This window comes from Dipteris shenzhenensis, chromosome 16 (genome assembly GCF_047967505.1).
Source record: "Dipteris shenzhenensis isolate YYH24624 ecotype China chromosome 16, Dip_SZ_1.0, whole genome shotgun sequence".
Taxonomy (NCBI): domain Eukaryota; kingdom Viridiplantae; phylum Streptophyta; class Polypodiopsida; order Gleicheniales; family Dipteridaceae; genus Dipteris; species Dipteris shenzhenensis.
In genome coordinates, this window is record NC_141611.1 from 43,546,584 (window position 1) to 43,571,547 (window position 24,964).

Consider the following 24,964-nt stretch of genomic DNA (forward strand, 5'->3'; position numbering starts at 1 on the left):
GAGATCACCCCAAAATGCACGGAAAAATTCGACAGTCAATCCATCCCAACCAGGAGAGCTGCTTTTACATAGATGACTCAAAGCATCATCCAGTTCAGTAAGCATAAAAGGCTGCTCCAATGCATGAACCTGTTCCCGAGACAGTATGGGCTGGACATGCATACGAAATTGAGACCTAGCTGCATTCACTTGTATCAAATGATCAGGCTGAAGAGAAAAGAGATGCTGGAAATGACTAGAACATTGCAATTCCAATTCTGATTTGGAAGTGGTCCAGGTGCCATCATCTTTCTTGATCCTGCAAATATCCTCCTTTCGCCTATCCGCGTGGAGACCTTTAAAAAAGGCCTTGGAGGAACAGCCCTTATCCAAAAGGGGTTTCATGCGAGCTCGGATTTGCCACTTCTTTAATTTGCGAAGATCATTTTGGTGAATGATATGAACCGCATAAGCACAAGAATCTTGTTCAGAAGAGGTAAGCTGTCTATGAGAACTGATTGCATCCATTTGCTGCTTGTGAGATTGAGCCCATTTCAACTTGAGCCTGAGGTTACCCATGTAGCTCCGTCCATAATCTTGAATAACAGCCTGCAAGCGATGAGCAAGACTGACCCAAGCAAAATCCATATCCTCCTGAGCATGTGAGAGGAGGGGACGGACAGCCACTCTCACCATGTTCTGAAATTGCTGATGAAGCAAATAAGCACTGTTAACATGGAGCAGTCGACGACCAAAAAAAGGCATATCATCTGTCAGACGTGCTATAAATAATGTCAAGCATACTGGAAAATGATCAGATAGGAAGAGGGAATGATCAACCCATAGTGAACATGTAAAATCAGCATACTGCTGAGCATGCAGCAAATACCATCTGTCAAGTCGAGCCCAGTAATGAGTAAAGGCATTGTGATGATATGTATAACCCATATCTCTGTCCCTTGTTGAGAGCCATAGATCTTCAGCATGCAGGGATGAGAGCATATCTTCCCAATGTCGAAGCTCAGTGGGGATCATGTGAGAACGATGAGTGGTATTGTCTTGAGTGGCAGGTGAGTTGTTAAAGTCTCCACACAAAAAAGCATTGGACAGCCATGGATATTGTTTGAGGGAGACCCACATTTGAGCTCTAGTCGCAGAAGTTTGTGAAGCATAAACAGATGCTATTTCATAGAGATCAGCTTGCCAAGTGCACCTGATCACCATCCATCGACCCTGAGGGTCATTGTAAGCAACCATGGGCTGCATATCATGTTTTACCAGCATGCAGACCCCCGAAAAGTGCATTGTACCAGCATAAAAAATATCATAACCAGCATAGTGGCCTTGCTGACCAGCCAAGAAGTGTTGGTTGTGTTCCTGTAAAGAGATCACATCGGGATGCATACTATGTACATAATGCCAGAAAAGTCTCCACTTATTGACATTGCAAAGACCCTGAACGTTGTATGTGATGCAAGTAATTGAAGTAGACATAGAAGATATGTACAGTCAAACCAAAAGCAGAGTAAAGTATAAGCTGTCAGGCCTCAGCCATGACATCAACATCCACCTGGCCTCCTGGATCATTAGCTCTACGATCCTCATCATTGCCGCATACGGGGATGCCCTTTTTTAACACATCAACCCACAGTTGGAAAGTGAGGCTGTCAGCAGGGGTAGAGGTCTGACCAGGGGTAGAAGTTGAAGCATCCCAATGGCGAGATTGTAAAGGACGTGGTTTGAGAGCGAATACCTTTTTGGGTTGCTGCCAGGCACCCTGGGGGGAGGCATGAGATTCTGAAATTTTGCCCTTGCCCTTATTCTTTTGCTTGGCTGAAATCTGAACCACATTTTCTTTGGAAGGGACAGATTTAGATGGCACATCACCCAGTTTAGTAGGCATAACCTTAGGCCCCGGGCCATAAGTTGGGGGGGGAGGATTTTCTGGAGCAATAGCTGTAGGTGGGAGCTGATGCAGGACTGCAGGACACTGTTAGGCTAAGTGGCCAAACTTATGGCATGTGAAACAAGCACCTGCAAAGACTCCCCATTTCCAATCAAAATATTTTTCACCAAGGGGGACATCCTCCACTTCTACCGCAATAGAAGGAGGGGTTGGGTGATCTGTATCCCAAAGAACGCAAAAGCGATTGCGATTACCCGAAGGACGGGGTGGGCATACAACTTGCCCCAAAGTAGCTGCCAAACTTGGTAACTCAGCCCTCATATAGTCCGGAAAATCCACTACCTCAACCCATACGGGGCAATGATGTCGAATGAGGCTGTGGTAATCCTTGTTTGGCGACCATGGCATGACATGCACCATTTGTCTGCCATAGAATAGAGGCGACATCTCCAATATCTGCTGACGATATGAGGCATCCAAAAAATGCACTTCATAGAAACCTCTGGAAGCAAAGTATACTCCTTCAACAAAGCAGCCTCCCAACAATGCCTGAACCCACTGGGCCACATCATTTGCTGAAGGTAACTTTCCTGGGAAGAAAATGATGACTGCTTGCTGAGAGAACTTTCGAAGAGGAGCAACCAAGGAAGGCAGCTTCAACTTATACTTGATGGCCGGAGGAGGTTTGGCCCACTCCTTCCGGCTGTGCTGAAATTCATCTTTAAGCATCTCAAAAACATAGTGAGCGTCTACGAAATCTGCAGTAGAGAAATCAAGTTGCTGTCTTTTGGAATCCCAGGACGAATCCTTGCGAGAGTAACTTTTAAACTGATCCTCCATAGAGGGAAACAGGGAGGGATTGATGAAATTGCAGAGGTGGAGCAGAACTTTACGGACAAAGTAAAGAGTGGAAGCAGAAACTGTACGGACCGTACGGGAAGTACAGGCTGTACGGTTGTACGGAAGACAGGCTACGAAAGAACTGAGACGTACGAAAAGGTGACATAGGAGCTGTACGGAAAATAGAGATGAACGGAGCTTCTGAAAGGTGACGCGGGGGCTGTACGGAAGATAGAGATGAACGGAAAGGTGACGCAGGAGCTGTACGGGAAAGGACAAAAGGTACGGAGGGGGAATCGAGGGACAAGCACACAGGGCTGGGGCTGCGCAGGGAGGAAACTCGCCGACTGTACGGCATCCGTACGGGTGTACGGCGTCCGTACGAAACCTGACGCGGGCCTGTACGGGGGCTTGGGGAGGCTGAGCAGCAACGACCTAGCTCTCTCTCAACTCTTTCTCAACTCCCACACACACACACACACCATGTGCATCCTCACACACACACACACCACACCACGCTTCACACGCGCACACACTTTCACACACACACACACACACCTCACCTACACACACACACACTCTCTCTCCCGCATGCGCGCACACACACAAAGGCACGCATGCATGCATGTATACATATCCGAGAAGAAAGAAAGAAAGAAAGTTGTACAATCAACAAAATAGCTTATACAAGCCGCCACGGGCTAAAGCAAAGGGCTCACTAAGGCCCTTGCTGAGTTCTAAGCTAAACTGATAATCTAAAAAATTCAGAAGCACACTCTCAAAGCTCTCAGGAGACTCCAGTAGGCAGCTCCGAGGACATATCCAAGAGTTGTGGCACCTCTCCGATAAGAAGCGAAGATGTCATGTATCTGTAGCTCTCGAGCTGTCTCCTGACGTGGTGGGGGTCGTGGTCTCCGGGACCTCTGTATCCAATGGGCAGCATTAAGGGTGACACCTCGGGTTGGTCGCCGGTCTCCTCTGAGTAAAGCAGCGATGGGCTGAACCTCTACTGTGCGTGCTCCGGTCCTCCTCTGTGGCTCCCTATCCTTTGCTCTGTGTCGTTTCTGCCCACTGATCCAAGCTGAAATGAAAGATCGGAGAGAATTGGTCAATAAGGGCAAAGCAGCTCCAACAAAGAAATAGTTTATTTCTGATGGGAGTAGAAGAAGAAAAGATAAGACATAGTAAAGCACTAAATGTCCTTGTTAGAGGTCTCGCAGTTGGGGACACCGCCATGGTAGATGCTGAAGATTTGATCACTAAGATGGGGGTCAATCTCACCTTCCACGCAGCTTGGAGGGTAGGATAGGATGATGCACCAATGAGACCTATGATTGTGAGATTTTGGACACTAGCAGACCGGTCTACCTTCATGAGCATGAGGGCAGCTTTGAAGGGGACTAGACCATACTTGGATGATGATCTCACGCTCTTACAACAAAAGCACAAAAGGGAGGAGACGATGCCTGTGAGGCAAGAAGGAAAATCGGTCGTCTATCGAGATGGTAAGGTAATCATTCGAGAAAGGGTAGAAAGAGGCGGAGGAGATACAGATAGTGCATGACGGTGTCGGGCCTCTGAGACAAAGACACAAGGCAGATGCTCCGCTGGCTACACAACCGAAAAGCACAGGATCCTGAAGGCCTACGTACTGAACATTTTGCACATGGACAGGAGGTCTGAGCCCTAGTTCTAGCACAGATTATCAAGTATGATGTATGATCTTGTCGTGCACATGGCACATTCTTGTAATGGATGTAGATGCAACTCTTACATAACAGTTCATCGGAGGGTGTATCCCTAAATCCGAGAATACAAAGCATCGTGCGGTCACTCCTATCATCGAGAAGCAGGATGGCCTACCAGCTAGAACAAAAACAGGAAGTGGTAAACTGCGGTCACTACCACATAATTTTGATGGCACTTGATGCCAAAGTTGTTGGTTCACTTTCGATGAATCTCTATGGTTTGGATTGTGAACTTGTGTGATATGTTCCTGATATACCATGGATTATGGACGGTTTCTTTCCTGCTAGGACTCTTGTCTTGCACGATGGCACATTCTTGTAATGGATGTAGATGCAACTCTTACATAACAGTTCATCAGAGGGTGTATCCCTAAATCCGAGAATAGAAAGCATCGTGCGGTCACTCCTATCATCGAGAAGCAAGATGGCCTACCAGCTAGAACAAAAACAGGAAGTGGTAAACTGCGGTCACTACCACATAATTTTGATGGCACTTGATGCCAAAGTTGTTGGTTCACTTTCGATGGATCTCTCTGGTTTGGATTGTGAACTTGTGTGATATGTTCCTGATATACCATGGATTATGGACGGTTTCTTTCCTGCTAGGACTCTTTTAGAGCTGCCGGATAGATTTGGACAGTCCGCCGTAAGACAAAGTGGGTAAATAATTGAAAGGAACATGTGTGAAAAGTATGCATGGGATGTTTGTCTGCATGCATGACGCGTTTTTGTGTGTACTCATGATGTACCACTAGTTGTGGGTCCTGAGGGATGGCCATATGAAAGTGGGTAGTACATCGAGAGAAACATGTATGGGTCCTACGGGGTGGCCAAATGAAAAAAAAAGTGCACACTGACTGTATGTTTGCATGCATTGAATGCTTGTGTATGCTCTTGATGTACCTCATGCTTTGGGTCCTACAGGGTGTCCATGAGAGGATAAATCATCTATGTGGGTCCTACAGGATGGCCATATGGAGCATCTTGTCTGTCTGAGCATGTATGTCTGCCATTTCTGGAATGATGCCTGGTTGTGTTCTTGACTAACCGAGGCTATAAGCTTCCACTTGGTTTGAAACTTTTGCTGCAGGGTCTGATGGAACAAAGCATATAGTTTGGTGCAAACGGGGACGTTTGCAAATTTTCAACAGGAGGGTCTGTCACAGGGTCGTGAATTTCTAAGCTTAAGGAATTTATGGTGACTACCCTAGCCTCCATTTGATTAAAACAGTTCAAATGACAGTTCAGTGCAATTAATTCCATGGGCCAAGGCAAGGGAGTGAAGGTTAGAGAGGGGTACAAACCCATTTTGCCACGTTTGGCTAGCTGGCTTAAAAAGCAAACAAAAAAGTCGAAATTTGCTTTCAGGGCTGCTTTCGAGACCACAGAAGAACAGAGAGAGGCAAGTCACAGGCTGGGAAAGAGCTCCAGGGCTATTCTATCACATCAGGTTGCTGATTTTTTACTACCAAGGCAGTCTGTGGGCTGTTAACAGGTGGGCTGCCAGGGCTGCCAGAAGCTCAAAAACGAAATTCGTTTTGGTGCCAAGAGCCTCCAAATCAGTTCGTTTTTGCAGCATGCCTACTGTTCATGCCTTCCCAGAGGCCCAAATCTGATTCGCACTTCTTCCAGGAGCTTTCCAAGCTAGGTGCCTATCAAAATCGCACTTTAACTGGTTTTCGTTCATAAACATATTCTGCATCTAGAAGTGGTCCCAACCCTTCAATCTTGATTCCTTGCCTCAAAGCTAGGTCTTCTGAGATGAAATTATCTATAGCTCCTACCCCATGAAAGGCAAAGTTCTCGAGCTTCTGGGTCAGTGGCTCCTCCCAACATATCATCTCACCGACACATCTCGGCCCAATGCCAACACATCAATGACGATGCTCCAGTGACTCCCGAGTCGTAGTCCTCTGAAACACGTTGATGTCAAAATCTTTTCTTGGCTTTTCATCCAGTGGCTCCTGCTCCACCAGGTCTGGTTCCGCTTCCGCACACCATCTTGGTACACAGGTCCATCTTCGGTAGCACCTCCTGGCACCACTAACTTCAGTCATGTTCCTGCCTTTAAACTCAAGCAATCCAACCGTCACGATCTTCCAGTTGTCCCCCTCATAATGAGTGAACAACCTGGAGTCTTCCAGGCACCATGCTTTGAGGGTCTGTTTCAACCCATCCTTCCTTTGACAAGGTCTGCAACCAATGAATAATTCCAGATAACCTAGACCATGAACTCTCGTTGAGTTCTCAAGCAGGTACTCTTTTGGCTTCAGTACTCTTTGTCCATCACCTTCTAGCAATGTACGTCCGAGATTTGAAGAAGCACCAATACTTCCTTCTGCCTTCGAAGAAGGCCAATTCCTTCCAATCTCGTATCTCCTGAGAAAAATGAAGAGCAGAGTCTTTCCACAGCATGCTATAAAGGCTCAAATGTAAAATATCAAGTACATACCAGACTGTTGTACTGCCTGTGTGTTTGCTCTAAAGGCAAACCCTGTACCTCATCGAGGCACCTACCAAGAGCCTATGTACTCCTGTATTGTCCCCTTCTGAAGTACAGCATCCATCTCACCATGAGACCCCAAGGCCCTCCATTGAATCCACCCTCGTGTTAGTGTCAATAGCCACGCACCTGGAAGGTACCAAGCGCTCCATGCTGTCCTTCACCTTCACAAAGGCATCTAACTCCTCGTTGACCCATATCTCTATGTCAGACATCCTCACTGTGATTTCTTGATCAACATATCTGATCTCGGTAACACTCGGTGATGTCACTAGGAACAACTCTTTGATTACCACATTTGCTTTGGCCTCTCCCTCTGAATCTGAGTCGGACTCCTTTTTGTTTTTCCGATCCGCCTTTTTCTTTCTGCAGTCCTTTGCAAAATGTCCTGGCGTATCACAGTAGAAGCACTTCTTCTTCTGCTTCCTCTTCAAAGTCTCCTCGTCGTCAGAGTCGTCTTTCTTGGACTTGCCACCGTTGGGCTTGCCCTTTCCTTTGCCAGTGTAATCCTTCGCCAGCATCGCCTTGTCGTCTTTGTCCTCGTTGTAGAGCTTCTCCCGAGCTTCCTCCTGTAGCAGTAATGGACCCAACTCCTTAAACATCAGAGGTTTGGTCCTATGTCCTACTGTCACGGTCGTAACAAAGCTCTTGAAACTCCGAGGTAGTCTCCTCAGTACCATCAAGGCCAAATGGCATGAGTCTGTCTTCTGACCAACTGCTGCCAGCTGATCCCTCACCACCTTGACCTTCGTCAAGTGAGTATGTACCGTATCTCCTTCTTCCATATCAAGATTGTAGAGTTGATGCTAAAGAAGCAAGATCCGGGAGGTGTTGTCCGTCTCGTATAGATCCCTCAGAGTGACCCACGCCTCTCCTGACGTCTCGACCATCTGGATATGTGGAAGAACAGAGTCTGTCGTAGTCCCTATGATTAATGCCAGGGCATGGGCATCTCTGTCTTCCCAAGCTTCGAGCTCCTCTCTGTCTACTGCCATGACTATCTCCCCTTGCCTATCCACCATGTCCTCCAGCTTCGCCTCCACTCCCGGGTCAGCTTCCACAACTTCCGAGCCACTAAATGACTACGGATCTTCACTTTTCAGATCGGGTAGTTGGTCCCGTCCAGTTTCCCAGACTCTCCAAAGTTAGGGATAGTGAATGAGAGAAAACTGGGGGAGGAGGAAACGAGAGCGGGGGCTGAAGAGGCTATTGAGGTCGACATCTCTATTGTTTATACCACACAGCAAAGTAACCAAACTCAACTTCAGTAGACCAAAACTCTGAATGCACCTGATTGAACCTGAGTCACCCTCCTTCTCGCAAGGGTACCATCCTCCAGTCGTGGAAGTCGATTCCCTAGAGCTTCTGAATCAGGGTCGTCCTTCAGCAAGGTCCCTGCCTTCAGGCTCTCACACCAGTGAGCCTCCTACTTGGGCTCTGATACCATGTTAGAAATGACCCAACAAAGGGTACGCACAGCGGAAGATTGATAGAATAGCCCAGGAGCTCACACAGTGTAGTGTGGGGTGTGGAATCACAAACTTCTTAACTTATGTGCCTAGAACAGATGTGCAGACTCATCAATAGACAATGAACCAACCAGATAAAGAAACCACCAAAATAATATATTTCCGTCCAAAGCTATGGACACAATACAAAAGAGATAGATCCAGAGTCCCACCAATGGTGTGGTCCTCTGATCTTACCACAAGGTACTTCTCCTATCTGCTGGCTATCTCTAGACTCGAGCCTGCGTGCTCCACCTCGAGCGTCTATAGACTTTCCGTCCAGATCCAAACACCTTGCTGCCCTAGAAGACAGCCAAGGTCCAGCCCTAGATGAACTCTGTCTGCAGCAACTCCTAGTCTCCTCTGCCTCCTGGATGTAGGCCTGAGGGTGTGAGTGTAGCTGCTCCTGCTGCTCCTCTAATGGCTGAGCTGTTGAATGATTTGTGAGGCCTAGGGCCTCCCCTTTTATAGGCCCCAAGGCCTGCTGCAAAAACCGACTGGCAGACCCCTAAATGGCCGACTTTCTATCTGCCCTAAGACTGACCTGGTTGGCTGCCCCTACCAGCCCAACCAGGGTCCTATAAAAGGGTCTTCTCTAGGCCCTTTTGCAGCCTTTGTTCCAGGGATTCAGCCCCCCTGGCCAGCCCATCTCCAGGCCTGATTTGCTGGCTCCAACCAGACCCACCAGCCTCAGCCAATGGCCGACCCAGGGGCTGTTGCTCCCTTCCAAGGTTGCGCCACCTGTAGTCTCTGTTGGAGGCTGTCCAGATGCCCTCCATATAGGTGCCTTTTCCTGTGCAATCCCGCGCCATGTCTGCTGCCCCTGATTGACCTCCTGCCAGGTTAGATCCAGGACTTGCTGTCCCCGCCATGTACTCCTTCCACAGGTTCCGTTCGTTGCAACCATGCTGGTCTCTTTGATGTGAGGTTGCCCATGTGGCAGCCCCGTCTCTTTCTTTTCTCTTAGGCACATCCTGGCCTAGGTCTCCCTCCCCCATGCTCTCCTCATATGGGGGCTTATAGATGGGGAGGTGACCTTTCCAACATGTCTTGCATTCAATGCTCACTTGGGTGCGAATGCTTTGCTGGTACTTCCGGATCTTTGTCTTTTCTGAAATTTCCTTGAAGGGAGTAATCTAGAGGTATGTTGAAAAGAACTTCTAATTGCAAGTCTCAACTGTGTCATGGATACACTCTCCCAAGTTGTGTGAACATCATCATAAAAGTTCTTTGGCAAGAATTGCTCAAAAAACTGCTTCTTGAAGCTCTTCCACTAAGCACTTCTTGGGTGCTTTATCTACCAGTAGAAGAGCTCCCAACCATGCTCTAGCATTGGTTGTCAATCTTCAATTTTGACTTCTCACGATAATTTCCTGTCTAGAAAGCTATGTCGAACTGTCGGATGAGGTCCAAAGCTTTCTCACTTGCCCCATACTTTCCATCAAAAATAGTAAATTTGATGGACTTGCCTCCTTCCTTGAAAGCCTTTCGTCTTGATCTTGTCTTCCTTCTTTTGCGCCCATGAGAAGAACGCTCCCGGGATGAAGAGGAGGAACAAGAGGAAGAAGAAGAAGAAGAAGAAGAGGAAGAAGAATTGGAAGAAGATGGGCTAGAGCTGGGAGATCTCTGTATGTGCTTTTTGCTTCGTCTTCCATGAGGCTTTGGACTCCTTCCTCTTTTCTTCGAATCTAAATATCTTGAGAATTTTGGGAACACTTTCTTGAGGTACGATGCTACCTACGAGATTCTTTAGAAACTGAGGGACAATTCCTTTTCTGTGAGAAGGTGGAACATGCTGAGGCATCATCTCCTCGAACAAGTGCTGAAATCGAGGTATCTTTTCTTAGGGACTCAGACTCCTTGATTCTTCCCTTTATGAATTCTTCATATAGATCTTCATCAAGAGCAATAGGGCATCTCTTACTAGTCCTTCTTGTAGCTGAACTGCCTCGTTCCAAAACCATGATGTGGGAGATGGAAAACCATACCCACTGAATCAAGCTTGGCTGGGCTAAAGCAATCACCTGCAAAACCTCTACTCCTTCCAAGGAGGTAAACGCTTACGAGCGAAGACGGGAGCCGGCCTGAATGTGCGATGAAGGGTGGGAGTGGCTTTCGGTTGTATGGTTTAACCACTAGTCTTCTTCAAATAACCTTCTTCAAAATCACAATTGTCTTGTTTCAGACAGAGGAGCCTTTAGATCGTTGCCACCAAGGAAAGTGGCAAAACCGCACTCTGATACCACTGAAATCGAACCCAGGTATAAATTCACAGTAGCTAGGAGCTCTAGAAGGCAATTTGCAATCCAACCTGGCAACCTGGGATCAAATCGGAGCTGATACTGGCCTTCTGGAGTGAATCGCAATCTATTCCAGCCTCTTGGTACAATTCGCAATCAAGCTCTGGACATGGAGATCAGCGAGAAACCCTACCTACCAGGCTCTAGGGGGTGGGAAAACGAATCGTGATAATAATTGGAGAGGATTCCCCGTTGGAATCAGCTGCATCATTGAGGGGAAGGAGTGGAACATCTGAGAAAAATTGAATCGCACAAGAAGAGGCATCTTAGGGATCGAGGAGAAGACAATACACAGCACTAGGGCCCACCAATAAGGGCTGGACCCCATCGAAGGTCTTTATTGCAATAGAATAAAGTTTATACAATTGGCTCTGAGAAGAGCATGAAGCTGAGTACAACCTTCAATGAATCTAGGAGCTTTGAGGCCCCTTCTTTTATAGACTTGGCCTAGCTAAAAGCTAGACCTACTTTTCTAAAGCTACTTTTTACAAAAGCTAAGCTTTCTTGCTTTTAGCCCACCTTGGGGCTTTTTTGTTGTTTTTAGAACCCCATGGACCCTTCTTTAATGGCGCCACCTCATGTGTGGGACCTACTTTTTGCCACTTGCACCAGCTTTTTGAGCCTTTTAGCACTCTTCCAAGTCCTACACAAACTCCAACACTTTAGCCGATTAAAGGTTAGCGAAATGCATGCATTCCTAGTTCTTGGACTACTCCTAGTCCCCTGTGGGCATCCCCACAGTTCTCTTTTACCAATGCAAAGCAAGAGTAAAACAACAAAACTTATTCTTAGTTAACCAAAGTCAACATTCTTTGACCGAAGTCAATTTTAATAAAGATGATACTTTATTTCTTGAGAGGAGGAGTTCTAGATTTACCACCAAGAAAGACTTTTGTCGGCAAGGTACAAAGTCTTTTGGCTTGATGTTTCCCAAGGGGGTTGACTTGCAGATGCATGCTTACAGTGACTCAGATTGGGCTGTAGACTATGATACTAGGCAGTCCACCAGTGGGAATTGTTTCTTTCTAGGACATGCTTGCATTTCTTGGCTGAGCAAGAAACAATCTACAGTGGCTACCACCTCATGTGAAGCTGAGTACAGGTCAGCTTTCACAGCAACAATTGAATGTGTTTGGCTGCGTCGTTTGTTTGCTGATCTTCATCTTTCATTGGAGGGTCCTTCTCCGATTCTCACTGATAGTCAGAGTGCTATAGCAGTGGCAAAGAATCCTGTGTTTCATGCTCGCACGAAGCACATTGAGGTTCACTATCACTATGTCAGAGAGAAGTTGCATGCAGGAGAGATCAGTATGATCTATGTGTCAACACATGACAATGTTGCAGACATCTTCACCAAAGCACTTCCACGTGAAAAGTTTGAGGCATTTCGCAGTGTCCTGAACTTATCTCCTTTTGGTGATTGATCATTTCCTTGGACATGACATTGGCACTGCAGGGGGGTGTTAGAATTATTATTATATTCTAGCAGTGACCAATGTAATGTAATAAGTAGGTTAGGGACACTTTTCCCTCTTTTGAGGTTTTTTCCCCTAACCACAGTTAGTTCACTAACTACGGTTAGTGAAGGATAAGGTTTTGTCAAAACCTTTCCCTCTTCTTGTATTACTCACTTCATCTATTGCAAACTGACGTTCAGCTCTCTTGCTCTCTCACTCTTCTCTTTCTGACAAATTTGCAGTAAATGAGCTGCCAGCAAGACAGCCACTGTATTGTGCCTACTCGATCTGTGCCTACTCCAGACTATGTAGGCTGCTGTACAGACTGTACAGCTGCTGTAAGGTTTGTTGCGGAGCTATTTTGCTTTTCATGCAGTGCGCTGCAGAGCTGCCAGCAAGACAGCCACTGTATTGTGAGGGTGTCGCCCTCATCAAGAAGTTTAAATCACAATCAAAGTGTATGGCTGTTTATCGTCTTATTTTTTCTGACTTCTACGTAGATACCTTCAAATAACTCGGAGTTGCTTTATGCACTTCTTGGGAGCTGCCTTGTGCCCTCCTTCAACGGATGTATTAAGTGGTTTTCCGCTGTCCCATAGACCTGTTGGTCTCCCATGGACATTAATTCTTGCTTGCTTTCATTCTTTCTTTCTCTCTCAACTCTGCCCCCATGGCAGCCTCATTCTCTGGCCACATGGCTTCTATCTTGCCCAACTCCATTTTCCAGATCATCCTCTCCCATGTCCTCATATGGGGGCTCACAAAAGGGGAAGTGACTCCTATATCAGAACAATCGATGCCCACAGTCTTCTACTTCCTTTGCAGATTATATTCAATAAATATGTGAGCAGACTAATGGTTACAACCATCTTGGTAATCGGATCAAATTTTTAACACAATTTCTCCAAAAGAGATTTCAAACTGCAGTCACACATAACCTGCCTTAGACAAAAAAACCTCCCCCCAAAACCATTTCTTCATAGTTGGAAGTCCCCAGCTTCAAAATAGTAAAATATTATTCTCCTCCTATGCTTACCTAGCTCTCCCCTTTGTTCATGTCTATTTCTACATGGAAAATGGAGGAAGAAGAAGTGAGCACCTCAGGCTTGAGATCCCTGTGCATTAGATTGTTGGCATGCAAGACCTGTAGCCCAGCACCTGGATCATACAAGTAGCAAACAACATACATTGTGAGTACTAGCACATTCCAAAAGAGTCCAGATCTAAGTAAGAAATGGTAAATCTCCCTGTAATGAAAAGGATTTAGGCATTAAAATGGTGCATAGTCGTGTGGAAATGGAAGTTGGCGGCCCTAGCAATGTGTCGAAAATCATAACCAGGATAGGAGCAAAATAGGTTCAGCATTTCTCAAAAGCAATGAGCTTCCTAATTATTACACTTGGAATCAAAAAGCCAATACAGGTGTAGAAGAAACCTATTTGTTGCATGAACCTTCGGGCAGTTGCTTCTTGCACTCTTCCACGTTTTTGGATAAATCTCGCCAGATCACCGCCGGGGCAGTATTCCAACACTATGGACATCTTATTCTCAGCCTTCCAAATGCCAAGAGAGGTGTTGTAAGAGAGACTAGTTTTTAAACAAAAATAAATTGTATTGTTCAGTCCGTCTTCATAGGGCATTCGAACCAATCACAACTAGCTTGCGAAGATGGAGGCTTCAAACCTTAAAGACCTTAAAGAAAACAAGAGTGTTCCCAATCGGTCAGTTTACCTCGAGTACATCTAGCAGACGTACAATGTTTGGATGCCTAGTCCTCTTTAGTATGCCAATCTCAACCTGCATCCTCTCACGTGCTTTCTTATTAAGGTTTTGAACGGCAATTTCTTTGATTGCCACTTCGCTTCCATCCAGTTTATGAATTGCCTTCCAAACCACTGCGTAGGCGCCTGCACCGATTTGCTGCGTCACAATATAATTGTCTATAGCCTTCAATTCTTCCGCCATGTTGCCCATGAACCTGCGAGTGCCATGCATGGAATGTGTGAATAAAAAGTAAGGTGGTCGTGCATTATAACATGCACATTCCCGAAGCGCAGGTCCCCAACACATCTCGCCCTCCCCGAGTTGCGCTTCATCGCTGCATATCTCGTTTGGTGAGCTTTGTTGTTACAAATCAATTGGACCTTCCTGCTCCCTCGCTTCATAGCCAAAGGACCAACCACGGACGTGAACTTCGAACCATCTAGATTATGCAAGTCAAACTTAGTAGTTGACTTAGAAAATTACACACATATATAAGTAAAGCCATAACCATCTAGATTATGGAAGGCAAACTTAGGAAGATTGACGTGAAATCTCTCTCTCTCTCTCTCTCTCTCTCTCTCTCACACACACACACACACACATATACATATATATATATATTGTGATAACCCCAAAAGGAAGAAGAAAATAAAGAGATTAATAAAACAGTTACACAATAGAATAGAGAGAGGACGAGTAGCAATAGAGGGAGGGCTTTTTTTTTATGACAAATATATGATGATATTTAAAGAATAGAGAAATTACAATAGTAAAGAAACTTCAACTATACAAGCTTGCTCTACCTAGCATCCCTAAGGACCTTGATCGTATTCATTAGTTTCAGTTCTTTTTTAGCAAAGTATGCAACTATGTCAAGAATATCCATCCTAACGATCTGGCAAAAATCTGCATGAAGTTATGCTGACTAGGATGGTGAGAAATCTTGAAATCATAGTCCTAAAGCAAAAGAGCCCATCGTGCTAGCTAATGGCCATATAAGCGTTTTGAATTGAGTATATTTGTTAGAGCAAAATGATCGATCTGAATTTCAAAATGAGATCCATGAAATTTATATATAGCCCATACCACAACCGGACATTCAAGCTCAGTTCTGTTTGAGTAGTTGGCTTGGTGTGACTCAACAAAGATTTGGTGATGTATGAGATTGGCCTCCAAAAGTGAAAGTTATCTTATTGCATCGAAACTACACCCAATGTACGTTTAGAAGCATGACAATGGCTTTGAAAATTTTGGATGTGAAGTAGCTCAACTTTAGACAAGGTGTCCTTAATTTGTTGAAATGTCGTTTAGCACTCTGTTGTCCACAAGAAGGTGTGTTCTTTTATAACAATCTTTTGAGAGGGGCTACTAGAGACACACTAGAGAAGACAAAATAGAAATGAATCTAGAACTGAATCTTGCATACTCATAAATCCATGAAGATCAGATGGAGTTGGAAAGTTAACCACTACTTGTATCTTGCCATCTTTAGAGATAACAAAACCCAAGTATTCCAAAGTTGTGTGTCGATCCATGTCAATCGGGACCCAATGAGGTAACCAGACATCCTGGTTAGCCCAATGAGCAACCAAGCATCAGGCATCACAAGGGGATGGGATTTCAGATGGCATGGGTGGTCACCAAGACACCAAGTAATGAAGTTAGAAATATAGAGAGGTTCTTGGGTAGGAATTATGTAATGGTTGGTTGCAACGGTGCAAGGACCTTCCTTGCTCCATTATCTATGAGTGGTCCCGTTGCTAGAGCGAGTGCTCTCGAGCCGAGACGTGAGTATATCTGTGCAGCCCCCAGTTGTTTATATTTGCCAAGGCCTTCTCTCATTAATACACGATTTGCATACTCAACTATCTATTCTTAAATTGCTTGTATTGGTTGATTGCGCACTCTTTCACCCATCTTCATATGGTTTTGCCCAGTAGCACAAACCCTGATGCAATTTTGCAACCAAGCATCGAGAAGGAATGTTTACCAAGTAACCACCAAAGTGTAAGAGAGGCATCTTCCTAATTGAGCATTAACATTTGGCGATCCTGCTGGGGAACAAAAGTGCTGTGAGTTTTGAGTGGGGAATTGAGTGGATTGAGAAAAAAAGGCTAGGACCAACAAGTGCACAAGCAAGTCCAGGCAATAGATCATGTTGATAAGTGACGAGCTATGGTTGTTATTGGATCACGCACAATATTTTAGATGATATCTATGAATTTCGTATGTCAATTTCAAAATCTTCTAGACCTATTTAATGATTGGTGTCTGGAGTGAAGAGTGTTCCCAAGTAGTCCTTTCTATCATTTGAGAATTAAGAGATGTTTGATACACACTCATGTGTAGTTAAAAGAGCATAAGCCTCTCCTTCACATATACATAGCTGGTATAATATTAATGAAATAGTTTTTTAATGTTGATAAATGAGCATGAGATTATGCCCAAAGGCAAAGAGAAATGACAAAATGAAGAGGCTACTACAAAAGCTTTATGCATATACACACGATCATGCAAAAGCCAAGCCCAAAAGTGGCAATGATTTTTGAACCACAGATGGACAATCGTAAAAACCAGCAAGATGTAGCAGAGAGCCACCTACACCAAAGAGCTCAAGGTAGAAGAAGACCTGACCACACATAGAGCGTGTTGGCTTCTGACTTCTAGACGGACACCAGGAGTGAACTAATTCCATGAAGGCATCCGATTCAACCTAGAGGCTTTAAGATGAAACTTTTAGGCACTAGTTAGAAGAATATGAGTAGTCATCCACTGAAAGTATGGTTCTTGAAGAAGCTGATGAACAAGCCCCCAAGTCAAGTTATGTACATGGGTCTCGATAAGGCGATCATGTATCTAGAATAGAAGCAAAGTGTGCTTCAGATTGGGAACAATAAAGAAGACCTACCCATGAGACAAAGGTGCAGTAGGAGTGGGACCACGGCCAAGGATGAGGTTCATATCAAGAAGCAAATCAATGTAGCCATAGGAAGCTATACCAAGGCAACATGCACCAGGACATCCTGATCCATTGCCAACGTATTGAGTATCAAGCCCCACACCATCACATGCATGTAGTTGAGTGAAGCATGAACCACAGGGATAAGATCTAGAAGAACATTGAGTACCTGTGGGAGATTGGCGTGTTTGATCGGTATACATGTTTCTACCATGAGAGTTGCCTGTCTCAAGACAATGCCATGAGCAGATGCATACCCATGCCTTCCGACACAGCAGGTCACACTGTCGACATTACTATGATGAAGAGTACCCGAAGGAGCTTGAACCAGTAGTCAACAAGCTAAAGACAGCTACTCTAATCAAGCTGAAATTTTAAGATCTCAAAGGAACCAGTGATGAATATCCATACAGTCATCTATAGAGGTTTTTTGCATGTTTCTCACATTTACAGGGCCAAGACCAAGGAGGAGTATAGGAACAACTTCCCTTGCACCTTGGTAAAAAGTGTACAAAGATGGTGCAATTAGTTCTAGACTGGCTATTTTAGAGACTGGGAGTATAGGACTAAGGCTTTTTTGGAATGCTTTAAGCAAGAAATCAATGTGGAGGATGCTCATACCAAGCTAAGCTAGCTCAAATAGAACAAAGGTGAGTCAATCTAATATTTTTTTCGGAGGATGAGAGCCCTCATGAACCAACTTAGTATGCTTATGGATGATAAATCATTGCATGCTTTGCTCTAAATGGGTTGTACCTAGGTGAACATATGGTCATCAATAATAAATAGTCAATTTGATTAAAACTTATGAAGAACTCCTAAATTGAGTAGTGGCTCTAGAAAAAAGTGGTGGAGCCAAGTCCAAGTTTAACGAGAAGAAAAGTGGAAGTGATGATGAGACAGTGTCACCAAAGCATGTCCACCCTCAAGAAGGACCTAAAGTAAAATGAGTTTTGAGAAGAGCTCGGCTCAAATGAAAAATGCTGCAATAAGAAGGAGCACATTGAAGATGATGCAAGACAATATATTGCAAAGCATGTACCAACTATGGTCATGGTGAGCCCGAGTGTTGGTATGCCAAGAAGTGGTTTGCAGATGTAAACCAAGTGTCAATTGACACCAAGCCTAAGGATGGGAAGCCACCAAGGCCCAAGCAAAGTAATACCAAAGGGAAGAACATTAATAATAAGGAAAAAGGCCCGATTATATTTTTCTTCTGCAATGGAAATCCTCGGTGGGGGGGGGGGGTACTAAGTAATAAGTAATATAGCACCTGCAATCAATGGAAGGGGTTTTATATTCTTATGGAGTTACCTAAAATATACATACATAAGGGGATTTAAAATTAAAAAAGTGAAAATTTTTATACATAAGGAATAATTTTATGATCTTAAAATTTAAAGAAGGGGTGTATGTAGGCTATAAAAATATGAAGGTACGGTGTTTTTTAAAGGCCCCTTGATTGCAGGTGCTATATGGGGTTTTTACTTATTGCCCCCCTTGGGTGGAAATCATACCAAGGTCGAGTTCCCATTGTGGAAAGGGCATCTTAAAATGATAAACTACAATATTGAGCAATGGGAAGTAGATGTTGGATGTCGAGCCATACGCATAGACCCAGTAAGTACTTATCAACTACTTGGTCTAAAGGTTTTGTCAGCATACAGAAGAGGAACCTTCATTCGAGGGAGATCTTATCTCGAAATCATAGAAGAAAGTTGGCCAAGTAATTGAAAGGGAAAGCACCTGTTGTTGACTGGCCAGTGGAGGCAAGTAAGACTCCAAAGTCAACCGAGCTAGTTATAGCTTCTATCAGTGGAGTGCAAGAAGACACAAGCATGGCTAATTCTTCGACATTAGAAAATATTAAGGCTTGGTGAATTCTCAACAATATGAAAGTCAATTGGAAAGTGGCAAAGCTCCTGAGATTGTGAGGAGTTCTTCTTACAACAACTCCAAGCCAAAGAAAGACTAACCAAGGACGTTGATTCCATGGTAATGATCTCGATTATTAATACTCCAATGGTGGATGATGAAGTATCAATTATCACAATGAAGATTAAAAAGCAGAATGTTTTGGATGTGATCATTGATGGTGGGTCATGAGTTAATGTCATTTCTAGTGCTATTGCTCAATGGCATAAGTTTAAGCACTTAAAGCCTTCACCATTATTGGCCCACATGTAGATCAATGCTTGATTGAACCCAAGGGTATGCTCCAAGATTTTGTAATTACTATTGGTGGAATTGAGGTAGAATATATTATACAATCAATCCATAGGTTATTCCTATGGAAGAAAATGCTATCATACTTTTTTGGATCAGCCATGGCTTTAAAGCACCAAAATCATGCATGATTGGGGATCTGATATGATGACCATCAAGACAAGGGACATCAGAGTTCAAATCCCAATTAATCCATGCAAGGTCTCAAGCAGCTATCAACCAAAAGACTTGGAGTCAAAAGAACAATTCCTACAAGATGTGGAGTCATGCGATAGCTGATGGGATTGCAAATATTGTCTATTGTTGAAATTTATGTGTTCCAAGTTGCCATCGAGCTCAAGGAAAACATGAAGGCCAAGAAATTGGATGAGAAGTAGCACTTCTATCCAACTAACTTTACGGAGGATGTAGTTTGTGAATAGGAGTTGGCAAAACCACTAGTGACAATAATTTGGTTGGGTTCCAAGTAGTTGATCCTAGAACCACAGGAGCATAATCTCAGAACCGAGGAAGGTCCACATAGGGTTGTTGTCAGTGCGTGATCAACCCCAAGTAGCCGAGGATTTGTTCCTACAATACAAAGATGTTTTAGCTTGGAGTTATATGTATATATATATATACAGGGAGCACACTAGAAGTCTGTCACCACTGGAATCTTCTCATCCTAGATCCCAAGTGGTCAGGAAACATGTCCAAATTATGCCCAACAAGTCAAGGCCAAACTTGATAAGTTGTCCAAGAAGATTTCATCTATGCTATTAACAAAGGTGACTAGTTTCCTCCTATCACGATGGTACCTTAGAAAAATGGTAAATTTTGAATTTGTGCTAACTATAGGAAATTGAATGCCCGAACGGTACCAAATTTGTACCCAATTCCATTTTTAGATGGAATTTTGGTCCACATTGCCGTCATGAGATGCATTTGATTATGATGGCTATAGTGGCTATAATTAGATATCTATTGCCCCACAATGAACAACCAAAGATTGCATTTAGTATAGAATGGCATGTATATGCCAGCAAGGTCATGCCAATCGGGTTGTGAAACATAGCACCAACTTTTTAAAGGTTCATGGTAGAAACTTTTCGAGACTACCTGACCGAGTTCATTGCCATCTACCTGGATGATTTTTGTGTGTGCTCAGCAACATCTACACATCTTGGATACTTGGGAAAAGTCTTTGATATGTGAAGTCAAGCAGGTACATCATTGAACCAGGGAAAAATTTCCTTGTGTGTCCAAGTTGGCACACTACTCAGTCATGTGATTCTAAAGAAAGCTTTCGCACCAAGCCAGGTAAAATTAAGGATATTGAGAAGATGCGTGGGCCTGATTTTGTGGGTTTCCAAAGATTTTAAAGGAAGATTTGTCAAAGATTGGAGGTCCTTTATATGAGTTGACCAAGAAAGATACCAAATTCTAGTGGACCAAGGAGTTGGCTAAGGCATTTCATGAACTCAAGCTGGCCACTAAAACACCTATTTTATGGCAACTAAGGTGGGATATCATCTTTCATGTTGATGTTGATGTATCTGGATATGCCATTGGGATTATTATGGCTCAGTTAGAAGGTATGATGGATTACCTAGTCTACTACACCAGCAGGTTGATGACATAGGCTAAATGCAACTATAGTACTACCGAACGAGAAGCACTTGGTATGGCATACAATGTGCAAAAACTCAAGCATGACTTGCTTGGAAATAAAGTCATTTTCTAGGTGGATTCTTGCATCTCATCAACAAAATAGCCATTCAAGGATGCCTGGTCAGTGCTACCAAACTTCCAAATGCACAATCTTTTGCCATTGGATTCTTCGACACAAAGTACGATGAATTAATGTAGTAGCTATCTTAAGGTGGCTTTCCTGAGCATGTGCCCTAAGACAAGCAAAAGCAATTGGCATTGAAAGCTTGGAAATATAGTCTAATTGGATGCCAATCATATCACCATGGAGCAAATGGTGTGTTACACTGATGGGTGTTGCCACACCATCGAGCAGTTGTCCTCACCGAGGCACATACTGGACCTACTAGTGGTCAATTTAGTCATGACATAATAGCTACAAGATGGGTTACGGTAGAGCCTTTGTTTTAAAATTCCCATGCTCATTGTGCCAAGTGTGATGTATGCCAACTCATATGTCAAATGTTTCCACATGATCATATGCATGTTCAACCAAGTCTACCATGGGAAGCTTTTCAAAGATGGGAATTAGATTTCTTGGGTCCCTTCAAAACTGCAAGTATTCTCATAATAAATATATATTGGTAGCTATAGATTATGCAACCAAGTGGGATGAAGCCAAGGCTCTATGATGTGAAAACTTAGCTTGTAGGACACCCAAGCAGCTTAAGAAAGGAATGCTTATGCTGTTATATAATTCCAACCTTTGCCCTCTCAAAACTAATTTCGAGATTGGGTGGAATGGACCATACAAGCTTATCAAATATTTGACAACAGAACAATCCAATTTGCTAACTTAGAGGGATAGGTCATCTCAAAGCTCTTCAACCAGAGGCGAGTAAAGCCACATTAAGCCCGCAACTACTTGATCATGACTGCTCAGTCTTCCATGAAGCCACATCAGACTGCTCAACATCTTGGATTGATTATGGGCTCAAAGTGGGGTTCATAAACTCCAACACTGTGGTTATTTTTGCCTTAATTCTAATGCCAATTTCAAGATGACTCGTTGCAGCATGCAAGCCAAAGAGAGCAATTTGGATGCATGGAACTCTACAATTCGCATTGTTCATCTTTTGCATTTCACTCTCAAGTATCCAACTCTTCAGCCTCCTTTCTATTCGCATTGTTCTCAAGTATCCAGCTCTTTAGCCTCCTTTCTATTTCCCTTCTTGCTTGTGTAACCTTTATTCCTCTTGCTATGGCATCCCCCTCTCTTCTTAGTCCTCTCAACACGAGTCTACACCTAACCCTTTTGTCACTGCTACATCAACTATAGATGCTTTGCCCACATCTACTCCTCCTGTCTCGCAATACACTTGTCCTCACTTCCAACCTCCTCATCCCATCAATACATCTTAGGAGCAATTGAAGTCGTGGTTGCATCGCAACCACATCTCTCACTTCGTAGGATTGCCATGGGTTGTAGTGTGGGATTCCACCATTGCTAAAGGCATTACGGATACGTATCTACCGCTGCTGATGATGAACTTCTTTGATAGACACAATGCATTGTTGATGAAAGAACTCTATCAGACATAGTATTCATGCTACCATCATGACCAACTATATCGCCCTGGCCTGATAGTGCATGTTATGAGTGCTTCTTCCATGATAATTGCTACTCCTCCTCCTAGGGGTATATCAAGAAATCTATTGATCCCAAGTCTATTAACTTTTTTGCTTGTTATCAAAGTTAATTGGGCTCAAGAAGAGTGTAGGAAACATCCCTCATTACTACATTTAGTTAGCACTTGCCGACTACTCTTAGCAGTTGCCGGCTACTCAACCAACCAAGCAATGAATTGACTTTTCGGCTTCACCAAGCCATTCGATCACTAAATCTAATAGGTGTTCAAAAGGCAACCATATAAGAAGTTCAGGCCTCATCTATGCATGATCAAGTACCAATTGGCTTTTGGCCAAGTCCCCTGGTCCATGCCCATTGATCGTTGGAATGCTTGGAATCTAGTCCTGACTGCCTTGCCTCTATTGTTGTTCTTGCCAATGCTTGAGTCTCAGCATCTACCTCCATTGCTGCCACATCATCTATTCATACTCTATGCCATTGTCTCTTCTATAGTATTTCCCACAAAATCTGCCCATGTAGCTACCACCGTGCTTGCCACCATCGCTACTACTTCTGTTGATGATGCTACAACTGCTACTACTATTGTGAGCAATCCCCTTCCACCGCCACCAGTCACAACGAGCATGCCACTTTGAACCCACCCTGTCGGACCATTCCCCCTCTTTAGCATTGAGACTATGATCTACCAGGAGCAATAGGTGCAAGGTCCAACACCTAATGGAACGGCCATGGCCAGTTTTTATAGAGGCCATTGTCCATGTGATAGTCTTTGCCAAGCCTATAATGCATTGTTTGCCTAGCCCAGGTGGCCCAGGCTATTGATCCAATCCCAACCACTAGTGTGTTGCCTCTCCTCTTGCCCCCAGTCACCTCTATGGTCTTGCTTGCTTCCTCTACTTTTGCTGCTTGGCTCCCGTTCTACCTCTCCACTCCACTGATTAGGAGACCCTGGTTGTTCAACTTCGCTAGGACCCCTCCAAATGTACGGTCGATTGCTGCCAAGAGGATTTTATAGGAGACCCTATTTCTACCCCCAGGTGCTCCACAACATCAAGGCATAAACAAAACTTTTCCTTTGTGATGAATCTAGCATCACTATCGACGACTAGTACTCAAAGATCCGACAATAGCTCAGTGCAAAGTCAAGCAATGCAATAAGGACATTGTACCAAATGCTCAGATTTCGAGTGGCCCCTCAGCTCAGGGGATGACCATTTTTTGAGTGAAATCTTCCGAGCGCAAGAAAAAAATAAGCTTCCAACTATGTGAAAGTATGGGCAAAATTGGATCGAAGGAAAACATAGTTTCACTTAGAAATATGCAAAGTATTATAGCAATGCCTATTTTATACAAAAATATTTACATGAATCTTTGGGAATGGCGAGTAACATAATGGGATGGCTTTTGAAGAAACCCACATGTAGAGTTGATCGAAAAACCCCATTTGAGCACATCTAAGGATTATATTTTGGAAAATCTTTTATATACAGTATTAAATATTATATGTATTTTGTGAGAGTGATATATAAGCCCAAGTTGATACTTATTTACAGTAATTTAAACTTCTTTAAAAACATATCCATAAATATATTGTTATTTATGCTATAAAAACACTAGAAATCTCTTGTCATATTGATATAAATGTGTTTAATAAGTAATTATATATGTATATATTATTTCATTGAGAGTGATTATGAGGGATTATTTTTCAATAATGTGATAACATGGGTACAAAGGGATGTCTATGAATAAGAAAATTTATGTTATGTAAAAATGAATGAGTGACTAGTTTGTATATTTTTATGATAAAAGGATCTAGTTCTATTGAAAATAAAAGTGTTAAAACCATGTTTCCTAAAGAAATATAATTTTTTAAATCTCTTGAAAAACACACTCGGATAAACCTGCTCATAGATTTTTGCTCGTAAAATTGACGCATCCGCTCAAGGGATTCAAATGGTCTGCTGGCCAGAGTTTTGTTGCTAGGGGCCAAGCATAACAAGCCACAAAGATGTAACTATAGGTAGGATATGATTCTTTACAGCACTATAGAGACTGCCAGGTTACAAGGGGAGATAAGTTAGCTACAAGCGGAAGTCACCAGACTTTAGCAATAAATTGATGAGTACAAGAACTAGCTCTGCACCTTAAGATAGATTGAAAAGATAATGCAGCACTTGGTAAGTGCTTGAGAAGAAGATGGGACTCTGACAACGAGGAGGACTTAGCAAATCAAGGAGGTAGACTCCAACATTAGGTGCCCTATTAATAGCTCAAAGACTGTGGCACCTCAAAGGATTCCAACATCAAAAGTGCAACCCAGGATTGCACTCAACAAATAGACGCATGTCTGAGGAGTCTCCAACGTCACTAGGTGTACTTGAAAGAACACCCCCTTCCTATTACTATGATAATAGGCCTCCCCATTGAAAAGAAACGTTGCATTAATTAATTTGTTCGTGTTTTGGGAGCGCTACGATGTTCGATTAACATA

General features: G+C 43.6%; 1 protein-coding gene across 2 annotated transcripts in view; it reads right to left on the reverse strand.

Moving 5' to 3' along the window:
* LOC147892998 (serine/threonine-protein kinase ATG1c-like) overlaps window positions 1-14,416 on the reverse strand; it is a 92,340-nt gene extending 77,924 nt beyond the window's left edge. For both annotated transcript variants that reach the window (XM_087387253.1, XM_087387252.1), the window contains exons 1-3: window positions 13,973-14,416; window positions 13,677-13,794; window positions 13,341-13,399 (exon numbers count right to left, since the gene is read on the reverse strand). In XM_087387253.1, the coding sequence (XP_087243379.1) occupies window positions 13,341-13,399; window positions 13,677-13,794; window positions 13,973-14,311 (516 nt within the window). In that variant the 5' untranslated portion in view covers window positions 14,312-14,416. The remainder of the gene's footprint in view (window positions 1-13,340; window positions 13,400-13,676; window positions 13,795-13,972) is intronic.
* Window positions 14,417-24,964: the final 10,548 nt, after the last annotated feature.